Genomic DNA, 14,459 nt, shown 5'->3' on the forward strand with positions numbered 1-14,459 from the left:
GTTTCTTCACTGTACATGAGACAAGTCCAAAGAGAAGCTGTGTGAGAAATGCAGTGGTTTCTGAATCAGAAATGGCTCCTACATGAACACTCAAGGGCCTCAATGTTCCCTGGAAAGCACAGAGATCTGAGAGAAGTGACAATCAGCTGGAAAATGGATCAACCAAACTCTGCTTCGGTTGAAGGAAGTCACACTGATCACACTCAGCATGAACAGAATGGAAGGGATCGAAGCAAAGCTTTTGGTACATTAATGGAATTGAAACTTTTTCAGAGTCTAGTACTCTACAGTAAACTGTTTCGTTTAATGAAAACAGATTTATCCTGAACACCAGCCCTGTGTTAGCACAATTGTGATGGCATACACGCTAGGAGGACAGGCAAGATAAAGTATGTGACCAGAGCAGATCAGAGAATCATAGAATAGTGGAGATTCGAAGGCATCTCTGCAGATTCTCTGGTCCAACCCACTTGCTCAAAGACAGGCCAGCTAGAGCAGGTTGCTTGGGACTTTGTTCAGTTAGGTTTTAAGCACCTTCAAGGATGGAGGCTTCATGATTTCCCTGAGAACCACATTTTATTGTTTGATAAAACCCATTTCAGAACCAAGTTTCCTATATTTAGGAATTGCATATGCTTCAGTTTGTGCCCATTGCCTCTTTTTCTTTCAGTGGGCACCACTGAGGAGAGTTTGGCTCAGTTTTCTTTACTTTTCTCAACCAGGTAATTCCAAAAAATAGTAAAATCACTCTGGAGTCTTCTCCAAGCTGAACAGCCCCAGCTCTCTGGCTCTCCACATAAGACTCTGCAATCCTTGATCACCTGGGTGGTCTTTCACCAGACATGCTCCCTAAACTTTCTGGGGAGCCCAGAAGTGAACTCAGAACTTGGGGGGTGGGGTTTCTCTCCAGTGCTGAGTGGAAGGAAAGGATCACCTCTTTCAGCCCACTGGCAATACTCTTCTTTGTGCAGCCCAGGATGCTTGGGCATCCTTGTCTGCCTTGGCCACAGGAACACAGCTTTTTGCTCAGCTTCTTGTCCAGCAGGATCCTGGGTGCTTCTCTGCCAAACTGCCTTCCATGCAGTCGCTGAGCTCCTGCTGCAGTGTGTACTGGTTCCTGGGCTTGTTCCCCCCATGCACAGGGCTCTGCATTTCCTGTCATTGAACTTCATGAGGTTCCAGCCCGCTGAGGTCCCTCCGAATGGCAGCACAGCCATCTGGTATAGTGGCTCTGCATAGCAGATTTGTGTGATCTCTCATCTTGCTGAGGGTGCACTCCATCACCCAGGTAAATGCCTAGAGCAGCCAATATTCCCAAGCAGAACTCCCGATTTTGCCATTCACATACTATTTGAGCCCATCTTTTTGTTGCTTCCAAGACTAAGACAGATCAAAACATGTTCAGAGTGCTCCAGCTATAGGCACTACAGCCAGGATAATCCAATGTTACTTTGATAAAACGTGAAATTAATAGCAAGTTAGCAAAGTGCTAATTAGCATGCTTTCTGTGTAAATGAGAAAAGATGCAAGTGGTGGCAAGAGGAAGACTGCAGCCTGTGACACCTCAGTGTGTTAAGAACACATACTTTCACTAAAATGCACTTCCATGGATTTCCTGGACAACATTAAACTCTGAACAGTACTGTCTTTGAGACGTACAGTAGGATAAACTGAAAGATACACTTCCTTGCTAACAAAGCCACTAAATAATGCATTTGAAAAAACACACCTTCAAGGACAAATTAAAGGTACCATGCCAAACTAAAAGTTACATTGTTCAATAAACACCTCATGTTCTTACCTAGAGCACTGTCTTGGTAATCAGCAAACCCATATCTATTAATTTACACATCAGCTTCTCAGAATTATTTGAAAATTTAATTCTCTAGATGTAACTGAAAAGCAATGAAGTCACAGCTGATATAATTTCTAATGCAGACCTCAGAATGAAATCCATTTAACACAACAGGATAATGATGTGACACGTAACAAGTTTGTTATGCTGCACAAGACTCCTAAATGCAACAACCCATGCATCGAATTCTAACTTAAAGGTTACTTTTGAATTACATACATCAAATAATGTATACCAGTTCAACTAAGGTTTGCATAAGTAAATAAAATTATCCTTATTTAATCAGTATAGCTTGATGAACAAGGCAGAATCATAAAAAACTTTTCCCTATGTAGCAAGAATATTCTTTGAATTCAAACCTAAAACATAATTCTGGTTGACGCACTAGACAGAAACACACCTTTTTCTTTCCAACAGCACAATGACGCAATTCAGTAATCACGAGAGGTTATGTGTAGCATTTTTAGTTAGAATGGACACTGCAAAATGTGTGTCCTTCTCCCTCTAGCCATCTTTTGTGCAGCATGCTAAAAAATATTTAGTTACTTTCTGCACTGTTCAACTGCTCTTCAAGTATCTTCATGGAAACATTTTTAGAAACAAGTTGGATTTTATGGATTCATTATATCAATAAGTACAGAACAAGCATGGAATTACCCTATATAGCACTAACAAGTGGGGGCTGACTGGCTGGAAAGCAGTTTTGCATTATTATATGACCCAGCAGTCCTTTCCTGTGGAGATGTGATCCTGCTGTTCATCCCCATGGGGAAATTATCCAGCTGCAAACTGGGCTGTATTAGCAACTGCGGTCAGAGGCAAAAGGGAGCAAATCTGCCCCTCCATTTGGAACCTGTGAGACTGCTGCTGGAGCACTGTCCTGTTTAGGGCTCCCCAGTGTAAGAAAGAGCAGAGAAAGGACACCAACATGGTCAAGGGGCTGATCAACAATATACAAGGAAAGGTAGAGCTGTATGCATTATTTCAATCCGAAGAAGACAAGACTAAAAGGAAGCTACAGAAAGGTAAGGCCAAATGATTCACTGATTGTCATCACAAAGAAGAGACAGAAGTATCTACACACACTATGACACTCTGAAACATTTTTTCTTTTGAACAAATTTCAACAACTTCATACAAATGTACCTGAAATTCCTTTTTTTTTACTCCAACAGGCTAAATAACAACTGCAATGTTTAGGCTGTGGTTTTAGTTTTCTTTAATTTTACCCAAAGAAATCACAAACGTAAGAACTCTTGGAATGACCAAGGAGAAAAGGAGGATAACTCTGTAGCATGCTTGGTGAAGATGTAATATTTTCATACTCAGGAGGAAAATATGTGAACAACAACTTAAATACACATAACAGTTTTGTGACAGAAGACTGCTCCAATGACAAAAGGTGGGTTGGATATACTAGTACTTCTCTTCCATTCATAGCAAAGAACAAGGTAACACATTCCTGTAAAATGTCTCATCCATGAAAGAGCTATTCTGAGAGGAAAGGTCAAAGGAATATATTTTCCAAGGTTCCCGCATCTTAACTTATGCACTAAAAGTACATAATGAGTCAGAAATAAAGGCCCAGTAATCTATCAGTCATCTACTTTTTGGCACTTTTTTCAGTACTGCAATTGGTACTCAAGTGCATTTCAAAAGTAAAAGGCAGTTTTTGTAACATATATGCATGGCAATTACCACAAAAAGCAAAGAGTCCCACTTCAAGAGGTCACTCATGTAGAACACTCGTCAAACGTCTTTCTGACATTGATCATTATGTAAATCAGCTTTTAAAGTATACCAAAAAAGATGTATTATTTCTTCACTTTTAATCTTATCCTGCTACTTATCAGATATCTTAGTATCAGTTTTGAAAACGACAAAATAAAACAAGATACTATTTTCAAGTAACAACACTAGCTGATTCTATTTTAAAGTACATACCTGAATTGCTGAATTCATGAAACATGTATTCCCCAAGTTACTCAAGCCACACAGGCCTGGCTGCTCATTGTGTCTTCCTGGCTCTGAATAATCATAATTCTTATAAGCAGTATATGATGGGAGACAATAGTTTGAATTTTTCACACTGAAAGAAAACAAGACATCTTTCACAATGTAAACATGTCCTCTATAGTACTTTAAAGCATACAAGTACTTTATAGACTTAAATGATTAAAAAACTAACTTCTACAAACAAGTAAAGATTTAAAACACTTAACTTTAATGTAATAACATTCATGTCCATTTAAAAGTCACCTGTGCAAACAACCAAAATCACAAGTACTGCAGTAACTGCAATTATTACATCCCTACCCCTTTTTTACAGGAGCAGCTTCACAGCTTACTCTATTCTTCATTGCTCTGTCATATTTAAAACACTCAGACTTTAGACACCACCAGCAGCAATCAATCATTTACGTTCCTTTTGCATCCTGCTACTGCAAGAGTGAGGTCGGTGGGAATGGGAATGCAGAGTTACAGGTGAAAGCTGAGATTTCCAAGGCCACTGTGGCATAGCTGCCTCACTGCATCAGACAGTCTATTTATAGCTTCCCTGCTAGGACAGCACAATCCAGCATGCAAATGCAGAAAAGCCTTGAGAGGTAAAGGAATGCGCAAAATGCCTTGCAACAACTTCAGTATAAATCTATGTTGCATTTGTTTGCAGATAGAAAGAACTGAAGAAGACTGAAATAGGTAAAATGATGATATTTAAAACAATTTTTTTCCATATGAAATACAAAAATATCAAATGTAAACTAACCCTCAAAACAGTAAAGTGAGAATATCTGAGAACACTAGATAGGCAAAGAAATCTTGTGAGAGAACAACCACTTTAACCATTTCAGACACTGATCATAATGAAATCTGTGTGATAGCAGCTTTGGCTAAAGTTCACGAGTATTTCTGCAGCTACTAAACATCATTCACATTAGAAGCAACATGAACAAAAACGTCAAAGTCAGACGCTAAGAATGAAGGAAAACTATGCAGCGCAAAGAATCAATCCTGACAAAAAACTGAGATTTCTAATTGCAAAAGTCTGAGGATGCAAGTGCCCAAAGTTACACTCCAGCCATTCCTCCTGAACACTATCATGCTCTTTACTGAATCCCAACTGTCTTCTCAGTGCACAAATACTCACTTTTCAGAAATAACTATTGTTTTTTAATTAAGTTATCAAAAATTTCAAACACAAGGGGATGAAAATTTCTCCTTCTTTCAATGGTCTTAGGAATTTGTGTAGTTTATAGCTCCACTGACCATAAAGCTGCTGTTATCACACTTTTACATCTGCTCATTTCTTTTTAATAGCTGACTTTCCCATTAGTCCTTCCCTTTTCTCCACATATGTATTTTCTCTGCTCTCTGGCTTGCCCCCAAACTAGCTAAGAGGTATTATGTACACTGGTCAATCTTGATGAAAAAAACCCTATAAAGTTAGTGTTCGCCCACGTATGAGAGATCCCCAGGAAAAATTACCTTCAATCTCCCAGTTGCAGCCCAGTTACTGCAGTGAACTCCAATTCCCTTAGGCTGGTAAGCCTTTGTTCCCCCAGGAATCAAAAACACCAAGCTTGCCACTGGTGCTAATGCAACCCCCACAATATAACCAAACCAAGAGTGCACAGCAGTAACAGCAATGCACACGCACAGGCTACACAAGCTTCTACTTTCGGCTTTCCCTCCTTCCTACTGCTGCCCTGACCTGACTTACAGATAACACTTTTCAGATGCTTAACAAAAAAGAAATCTCTTTGAAATTTAGATGTAGGGGTAATGAACACATTGAATGTAATTCTTCTGAGGATTTTCATTATTTCTTTCTCTGCAGCTTTCCTCCCTTCACAAATTGCCAGCTTTGGAGGGACATTAGAAAGATAAGGAAATGCAACTGGTATTTTGTGGCTGTACCTTATTTATGTGAAAGATTTTCTCAAATTAGCTGAGTACCATGACAATAATTTAGCTCAAGATAATTGCAGTGGAGATAGATGCAGTGTATATTCACTCCAAGGGACAAACTGTCAGTTTACTTCTCAAAAGGGAAAGACATTTCGGAGCTCTTTTATGTTCTGTATTGGCCCATAGAAATATATTTGAGGGGTTTAGAGATTAAGGTTACCACTCATCCTGTGAGTTGGATCTATTTATATATTTTTATTTCATGGTTCTATGATATTTTATCAAAACATACCCTACAAAACACTGCCTACTGTTTGTGGGATACTAGGAGATGACTCTTTACAGCTCCATCAATCTTCAAACTGTTTTGTTGTGGAAAAATTATTTTTATATAAATTACGCTGTTGCTTTGCTTTTTATGCTTTTGAGCTGGATGAAAAAGAAATTATTATTAACAGTCAAGAATAAGTAGCTAACAATGGAAAGCAAGTAAAGACACAAGGTAAGTCTACATTAATTTAATTTAAACAGAAATATCCTAGAAAAAGTAACTTGTGGTAACTGTGTGTCCCCAAGCCTCCAGCTGTTTTTCCTGCAAAACTTTCCTATCCTTAATGAAGGAACAATGCAGGGAAAAGCAGAGGGCTAGTATTAGGATAACCCAGTCAAGTAAGAGCAGTAACAGAAAGAAAACACTAATAGTTCTTAGAAAAAATAGATTCACAGAAGTAAGGCAAGATTTGAAAACATCACCAGACCCTTGAACAGAGCTCTTGAAATGGCAAAAATGGTAAAAGGAGGTTTCCAAATGAAATTTTACTATCTGTAGATCTATAAATTTTGAATTGCATGTGCTAGATCTGAAATTACTTGTTTAGATCTTCTGTGGTTTCAGACATTAAAGCAGCTTTCAAATAGTGATGATGAACCCAGAGCATTCACTGTATAGTTAGAGCTCTGTGAAGCATGGATTTTGAACAGAGAAGACTGGAAAAACATCACTGGATTTGGAAAAGACACATTTTGACAGTGGAATGCCATGTACCAACAGGTACATGCATAAAAGAATTTGAGTTGCAATAAAGAGCCCAGAAAATTAAAAGTTTGGAAGACTTATTGAGCTCTGTAATATTTCAACCATTTTAATGCCCGCCAATGTATTTTTCTGACCAGCCCCTTTAAGAAACCTATTGTCAGGTTTCATCAGATTTTAGAGATACCTGAAGCAGCAGGAGAGGCCCATGTCACTACATAAAGATTACTATGGTTATTTTTTGCTCGTTATCATTGTCTGGAGAGCAAAAGATAACACTGTAGTATATTTAAATTGACTTTGTAATAATATTTGGTTATGTGTCAGGTACAACATGAAGAAACTGTTTCTAAAGGTAATGTAATGAAATTAACACTTATACTTCTTAAAATGAGCATATTGAAATGTACTGAGCATATGAACAAAGCTGCCAACTATCTGTCTTGACAGGCTGACACTACTAAATGATGCAAACAAGTCATTTCAGGAGCCTAAAGCAATGGTTACAAATGAAGGAAACAGAACAACTTCTCACTTAATTCCCCAAGCAAAATCCCTATTCAGGTGCATTTCATCTCCAACCCACGTAATTTAAAAAACACTGAATATGATATGTATTGCTTTATTAACAGCAATAAACAGAAATTCCAGTAAGACCTAAAAGACGCGTGTCCCTCCCTACTCTTCTGAATCCACTAACACATATTATGCTAATCCTCCTGTGTTATTCTTTCAATAAGATCAGCAGTAAAGGCAGAAGAACATCAATGATCAATTAATTTCAATCCTCCATTTCATCAAAGGCAAAATCACATTTACAGAAATGAAGGCTTCAGACTGGATAAAATTTGCACAAACTATTCCTGATATCTAATGTACAGCTACCGCAAAACAAAATTAAGTATCTACCAATCTGAGGCTTCCTCTTACACAGAACACCTCCTGGATTACAAAAACATTACAGAAATGTGTACCATACAAAGAAGTCTGATTCTTTCAAATTTTTAACATAATTTGTACTCTGTAGTGAGCTCTAGTAATTGCAAAAGCAGGCTTGCAATGACTACTATTTATCACTATTAATACACATAACCTATTTGGCAGCTGAAATTATCTTCAAAACAAATGCTGGTATGTCCTTTAGAGTCACAGCATCTCATACCCATACGGAGATGCCAACAGATCCTAGAAAGCTATAATGTACAATTTCACTAATATACTAAGGAAAATGTGCAACATAATATAATATAAATAAGGTACAAGCATAAGCACGAAAATAACTAAGAAAATAACAAATTATTAATTAATGAAAAAGAAGTACTTTCTCAGAGAAGGAAATATTTCCAAGAAGAGTGGAACATTCTGAGCGCACAATTATATAACTGAATTAAATACAGAGATGTAGCTTTCTGTTTACTATTTTGAGTCAAAAATTCTTGATGTAAAAGTATGTACTTTCAAGTACAAAGTGTATAATGGATAAGACTTCATCACTGAACACAGACTCTGAGATAAGTGCTGCTAAAGATTCATCTGCATTACATCTTGTATTAAATTATTAATTTGTGATTTATAAAATATTTTAAAGTCATCATAATTGGACTATTGCATTGTAAGGAAAATCATATACTTTTGCACTGAATATCCATCTCACATGACATCCAGATGTACTGTGTTTTGATATACAAGAGAAAAATGACTGGTATTTCATTATACTACAGAGTACATATACCTATTAACTGATTTACAAATGCTTAAGTTATAATTAAATCACTTAAAAGGACCAATTCCTTATCAATTCCTTATCTGAAATTTGTATCACTTCCTTTTAAAAACTTGTGTTGAAAATTATAACTTGTAAAATCACAACAAACAAACACATACCTCCAAAGCCCAAATTTTTTTCTTAAGTTCTAAAAGCTCACATTTTGGCTCCAAAATAAACCAATAAATAAAATTTAAGTCAGGTAAATCACATGAACAAACTACCTTTAAAAGCTGCAATAACTGGCAACAAGTTTCATAAGTGCCTCCTTTCCAGCAGGAAACTACCAAAAAGTAAAAGAAAATAAGGAAGCCTTGACGGCGTGATTTAAAATCACAGCTCCCTAAAAAAAAGTCACTGTTAAGTGTTGTTTTTGGCAATATCACTGCCTTTTGCTTAAACACTAGTAGAAGAAGAAATTAGTTCTCAGCTGGATGCTCAGCTCTGATCAAGTAACTTTTTGCACAATCATATATACAATACTCGTCTTACTTACTACACATTCACACACAGTACAACAGACTGCAATTAATTACACAGATTTCAACTTTCAACAGTGAGAGCTGGGGCTACTCACAATTGGTAGAAGCACAAGTGACACTTCACCCCTTAGGAAAAATCACTTCTGATAAGTGCAGTATTTAACTGGAAGATAATGTGTATTTAACGTTTATGTCACCTTTTTAATATTTAACATCTTCAAATGTGATCACCAAATGCATGTTTAAAAAAATACTAAAAATTTGAACCAATTGTAAGAATAAAGTTCTTCAATTTCCCCCAGCTTGCATTAAGGATGAGCACTCTCTGGTTTCAAGCATTTGAAAGATGCTCCATTATCTGTTAAAGTGAAATACTTCCATGTTTTTCTATATCCACCAACTTTTTTTACAGTTGTGTACAATCACAACATCAACAAAATTACACAAAAGGTTGGCCAATGCAATAGGAAAGCTCTTCTTTTAGAGTTTCATCACATTATTTATTTTAAAAACTTTCTAATTAGGAATATAAAGGAGAAAGCATGTAAAAGTGACAAGTCTCTTACTAAGCCTTTGTTCACTGCAATAGTCAAGCACACAGCCTGATCTCTCTCAAGACTTCTAGCACTAAGAAAGAGAAGTTAAGCTGCCGGCTACATTACAGCTAACACAATTCAGCTGTCATGATTTGAAATGTCACACAGGCTGCTCTAATACCTTAGGAGCAATAAACAAGGGAAAACCTGAATACCATAAGGATAAGTACTTTATACCTTTCTTGTTGTCCATTTAAATTCAGGCAGGATAATAACAGCAACAATGTATTTTTAGAATTATAAACTCCAAATGAAGTCTACACCTTTCCTTACAACAGCTGAAATTCTTTTTGGTGTCTTCCCTGCTGAAGAGTAAGAGTTACAAACATTTCTGATGTTGTTTTATTTCTCGGTGTCAGCATTACCTACACTATGAAATAGTAACCAATAACAATTCACAAGCCAAATATTGCAAAGCAATTCAAAATCCTTAAGCTAGGAGTTATAAAACACTGAACTTTGTTTATATTACACTGGGGTAATGAATTAAATAATGTTTTAAGGTATATTGCTTACTTTCTGTTGTTCATGTTGTTATAATTATTTGATAGAGATGGAGAGATCTTTGGTAAAGTTGAAAAATTGGATGCACCTGGGGACCTTTAAAAATATGAAAATGACAAATTAGACAAAAATGCTGAGATATTAAAAACTGTGAAAGAAAGATAACAAATGAATGAAGCAGATAAACAAGCATGGAAAAGAAATACTTTTTTAAAAGTGGGCAAAGCACTAAAAATACCCAGGACATGCAGCCCTCAGAATCTGCCTTTTAACACTTGAAATCTTTCACAGTACTTATAACTTCGATAACTCCTTGAAGAAACAGAGCTATTAAAAACCAAAAGAAAGCACTGGTCACTGTGCTAAAAAAAATTGTTTTCAGCTTATAGTACAACTGTAGATATTCTGATGCTCTAAAACTTAAAATGTGAAGTTTCTAATGTGGGAATTTTATTAATTTTTCATTTCAAACTAAATGGATGTTGAGATACGAAAATGATCAAGATAAATACTTGACGTTAATTTAACAGCAGCATGGAACCATTTAGTTAAAACTGTCTCAGTAATATTATTAGAAAATTTCAGGATATTATGTACAACCCTGGATTTTTAAAAACATTTTTTTGCCAAAAATAGAAGCATTATCACTTATCCCCATGGCTTAGGACTACTTTAAAATACAAGCATACTGATTATTTTCATCACAAAGACTTCTGAATATAACAAATACAATATTTACAACTATCTTGCAGTGTATTTTTCTCGAGCAAATCCTACAGGTGCACAAGGAAAAGACAGCATACTCAAAGGAGTTCATGTAACTCCCTGGTTTTGTGGGTCCTATGTAACTCCAACTGAATTGAAGTTCTAGTTGTCATTGAAAAGCTTTGAAGTACACATTGCTATATTAAGAGAAGAACTTCTGCATGCTCAGGACTTTTTAAGCACCTTTCAAGAACTAAACTCCATAAGGAAATAAACATTTTTACACTGGGAATTTCCCCAAGTATATTTCTGCATTTATTTTCAATTTTCTCTTAATAAGCATTTTCCAAAAGAAAAGTTGCTAGGGAAGGGGAACCTCAATCCACACCACTCACACCAATTTGATGCCAGAGCTAGCAAGAGTTGCTGCCCAGAGCCTGGAAAGGGTTCGGAGGTCAGGAGTAATGAACCTGAAGTACAGCACAAAAGAATTCCAGTTACTGCAGGCAGCACCTCAGCTTTACTGAAGGCAGGTAAGACTTTTTTAGATAAGCCATTCACAGGTCCTAGCCCTTACAGGGGGCCTACTAGTGGGACAACTTAGCAGGGGAACAAAAAAAAATGCTGGAAGGTTCCGGGACGCAATGAGGACAACTATCTGATCCAGGCGACTAAGGAGGTAAATAAGAAGAGCTTCTCAACTGTATTTGATACTTAACACCAAGGAGGAAGAACTAGTTGGGAATGTGAAGGCTGGGGCCTTGGCCAAAATGACCTTAAGATGGTGAAATTTGAGATCCTGAGGGAGACCATGGCAGAAAACAAGAACACAGCCCTGGATTACTGCAGAGCAGGCTTTAGATTTTATAGGGATCTGCTTGGACAAGTGCCATGGGATACAGCCCTAGAGAGAAGAGGGGCCCCCAAGAGAGCTGGATGATATTCACAGAATCATTTATGCTGGAAAAGACCCTAAGATCATTAAGTTCCTACGCCCAATAATGGTCCATCCAGAGAAGTAAAAAATTAAGCAAATGCAGCAGGAAGCTTGACTGGATGAACAAAGAGCTTCTGATCCAAGGTGGATGTGAAGAGAAAGTGTCTCAGCAAAAGCAGCAGTAGGTATCTCGCTTAACCAGCCTGATAGTAATCTCTTCATAGGAGGCTATCTTGGCAGATGAGGGGGAAGAAATGGGTGTGGTTTATCTCAACTTCCTTAAGTTTTTCCACAGTGTCTCCTGCAACATCCTCAGACAAGCAGATGAAACATGGGTTACTTAAGTGTACGTTCAGATGGACTGAAAACCATTCAATCCTATCCCTGGAGGGGCAGGTGACAAATGGAAAGCAGCTTGGCAGGGAACCACCTGGGGTTCTGCTGGACAAAAAGCTGCACATGAGCCAGCAGTGTGTCCTTGGGCCAACCACCTTAGCCCAGTGTGCTACACTGGGAAAAGCACTGTCAGCAGGTCAAGGGAAGTGATCCTTCTCCTCCACTAAGAATTGGCTACAGACACCTGGAGTGCTGGGCTCACTTCTGGGCTCCCTAGTACCAGAAAGACAGGAATATTCTGGAGCAAGACTCGTGAGACATCACAAAGGTCCAGCATTTGACCTATGTGAAGAAGCTGAGAGAGCAGAGACTATTTAGCTTGAAGAAGAGAAGGCTCCAGAACGATCTTACCACTTGTATAAACACCCAATGGGAGGGAATGAAGATGAAGCAAGAATCTTCTCAGCGGTGCCCACTGAAAGGATAAAAGTCTATGGGCATAAAACAAAATAAATAAAATTCCATCTGAACGGGGAATATGCCTGGAGATGGTTCTAGGCAATCTGCTACAGCTTCCCATGCTTTGAGTAGGGGATCTAGGTGATACTTTCTCAAGAGGTCCTTCCATTGCCAAGGACTCTCTCCCTTAAAGCAGTAGCTAGACTGGATTAGCATACAATTTTATAGCAAGCTTTAGTTAAACTATTCTCTTCTTACAAACCCTAACTAATTCAGCTAATCACACTTTGGAGCATTTGCAGTAAAAAAGGTTGATAGTTTAACATTCATCCATAAAAAAAAAGTTAATGTTAAGAACATACATTTGTTAAGAGTTTTTCAAACCTCCATTAATTTGTATTAATGAACATGTTTATGTTCATTTTTAACATGTTAAACTAACTTGAAAATATCTAACATCACCTATGTTTGGTGTTTACCCTCAGGAGCTCAGACACATGGTTATCTCAAATATTATTTATCAGCAAATGGCAGTCCAGCTCTTGGCTGACAAACAGCTGACAGCTCTTGCTCACACAATTTAAGACATCACAGTAAGTCCCCAGTCAGCTCTATATATCACAATTCTTTCTTACAGAAAAGTTACATCTGTCTGCAGAAAGGCACATCTGTCTGCATAACAACTGATCAGGGAAAAAAACCAAACACACTTTTTTCTTTGAAGATTCATGGACACATTTTCCTAAAAAACTTGGATAAATGGGCATTACATTATTTTAAAAAAGGACTTCTAAACATATTTTAGCCTCCTGTTCCCTCCTCTTAACAAACATTATGGGGTCCAAACCAGTAAAAGAAAAGAATTGAGAAATTTAATGCTTTTCCAAGATAAAAAGGCCTATAGTTTGAACCAGAAAAAAAAAAGTGAAAAAAATTGTAAGAAAACATTCATGATTACAAGGAGAAAAAGAACTAAGCTATGAATGTGTGCAGTCTCACCTTTCTGTAGGTCAAAAAATGCCCCAACTAACAACAATATATTCCCTTTCACACATGAGACTTGTTTCAAAGTTAACAGCAGGTTTTAAGTGATGTACAGTTTTTCCTGAACATAAGTAACTTGATTTTGTAGTACAGTTCTTCAAGTAATTTGAACTACAATTTTAGATTTTTAAAATTTATATTTATTTTTTAGTTTAAAATAACATCTTGACAATAATAAACCATTCAAACAGGATTAGATGTTTTTTCTGCACATGAAATAATTTCCCATATAAGGACACAGATTAAAAGAAAGAAGTCTGCACAGAGATCTCAAATCTTCATTAAATACTGGGATCAGCAGGAACTAAGCTACAAAAATAACTGGGATCTGTATGTTTGCATAAATTTGTCATGTGTCTGACACTGAGGAGACAGCAACTCACAGACATGCTAGTATAACAAAATTTTCTCCAAAAATGATCATTACTGCTAAGTAATACCTCTTTTGGGAGCAGGTGATGTTTAAGACATTCCAGAATAAACAGAAAGTTTCACGGAAGTCAAACTCCCAGGACAAAAAACGTCCCAGCAGCTGCTATAAACAACCTCTTAGAAAGCAAAAGATCCAGCTATTCCTAAACCTGACTAACCCTGTGAACATTTGAAGAATGTATACCACATTCAGATACTTTCAGACAAAAAACCCCAAGACTCACAAACATTTTAAGCAGCATAAAATGTGACAAAATAGCCAATATCATTAAATCATGCAGGGTTTTTACAGTGGATGTTGCAATTACTTCCAAAATTCCGAAGTTAGAAGAGCAGTACACATAAAAAAAATGCAAACACTGGCAAGCTTGAACACAGCGCAGAACTTAAGTTGTATAGCAT

General features: G+C 37.0%; 1 protein-coding gene across 4 annotated transcripts in view; it reads right to left on the reverse strand.

The window, feature by feature from the left end:
* USP15 (ubiquitin specific peptidase 15) overlaps positions 1 to 14,459 on the reverse strand; it is a 57,884-nt gene that overhangs the window by 15,762 nt on the left and 27,663 nt on the right. For 3 of the 4 annotated variants that reach the window (XM_041411353.1, XM_041411355.1, XM_041411356.1), the window contains 2 exons: positions 10,157 to 10,240; positions 3,800 to 3,944 (listed from right to left, as the gene is read on the reverse strand). In XM_041411353.1, the coding sequence (XP_041267287.1) occupies positions 3,800 to 3,944; positions 10,157 to 10,240 (229 nt within the window). The remainder of the gene's footprint in view (positions 1 to 3,799; positions 3,945 to 10,156; positions 10,241 to 14,459) is intronic. The other variant, XM_041411354.1, reaches the window with a different exon arrangement.

Source organism: Onychostruthus taczanowskii, unplaced genomic scaffold (genome assembly GCF_017590055.1).
Source record: "Onychostruthus taczanowskii isolate IOZ18803 unplaced genomic scaffold, ASM1759005v1 scaffold35, whole genome shotgun sequence".
In the NCBI taxonomy this organism is placed as follows: domain Eukaryota; kingdom Metazoa; phylum Chordata; class Aves; order Passeriformes; family Passeridae; genus Onychostruthus; species Onychostruthus taczanowskii.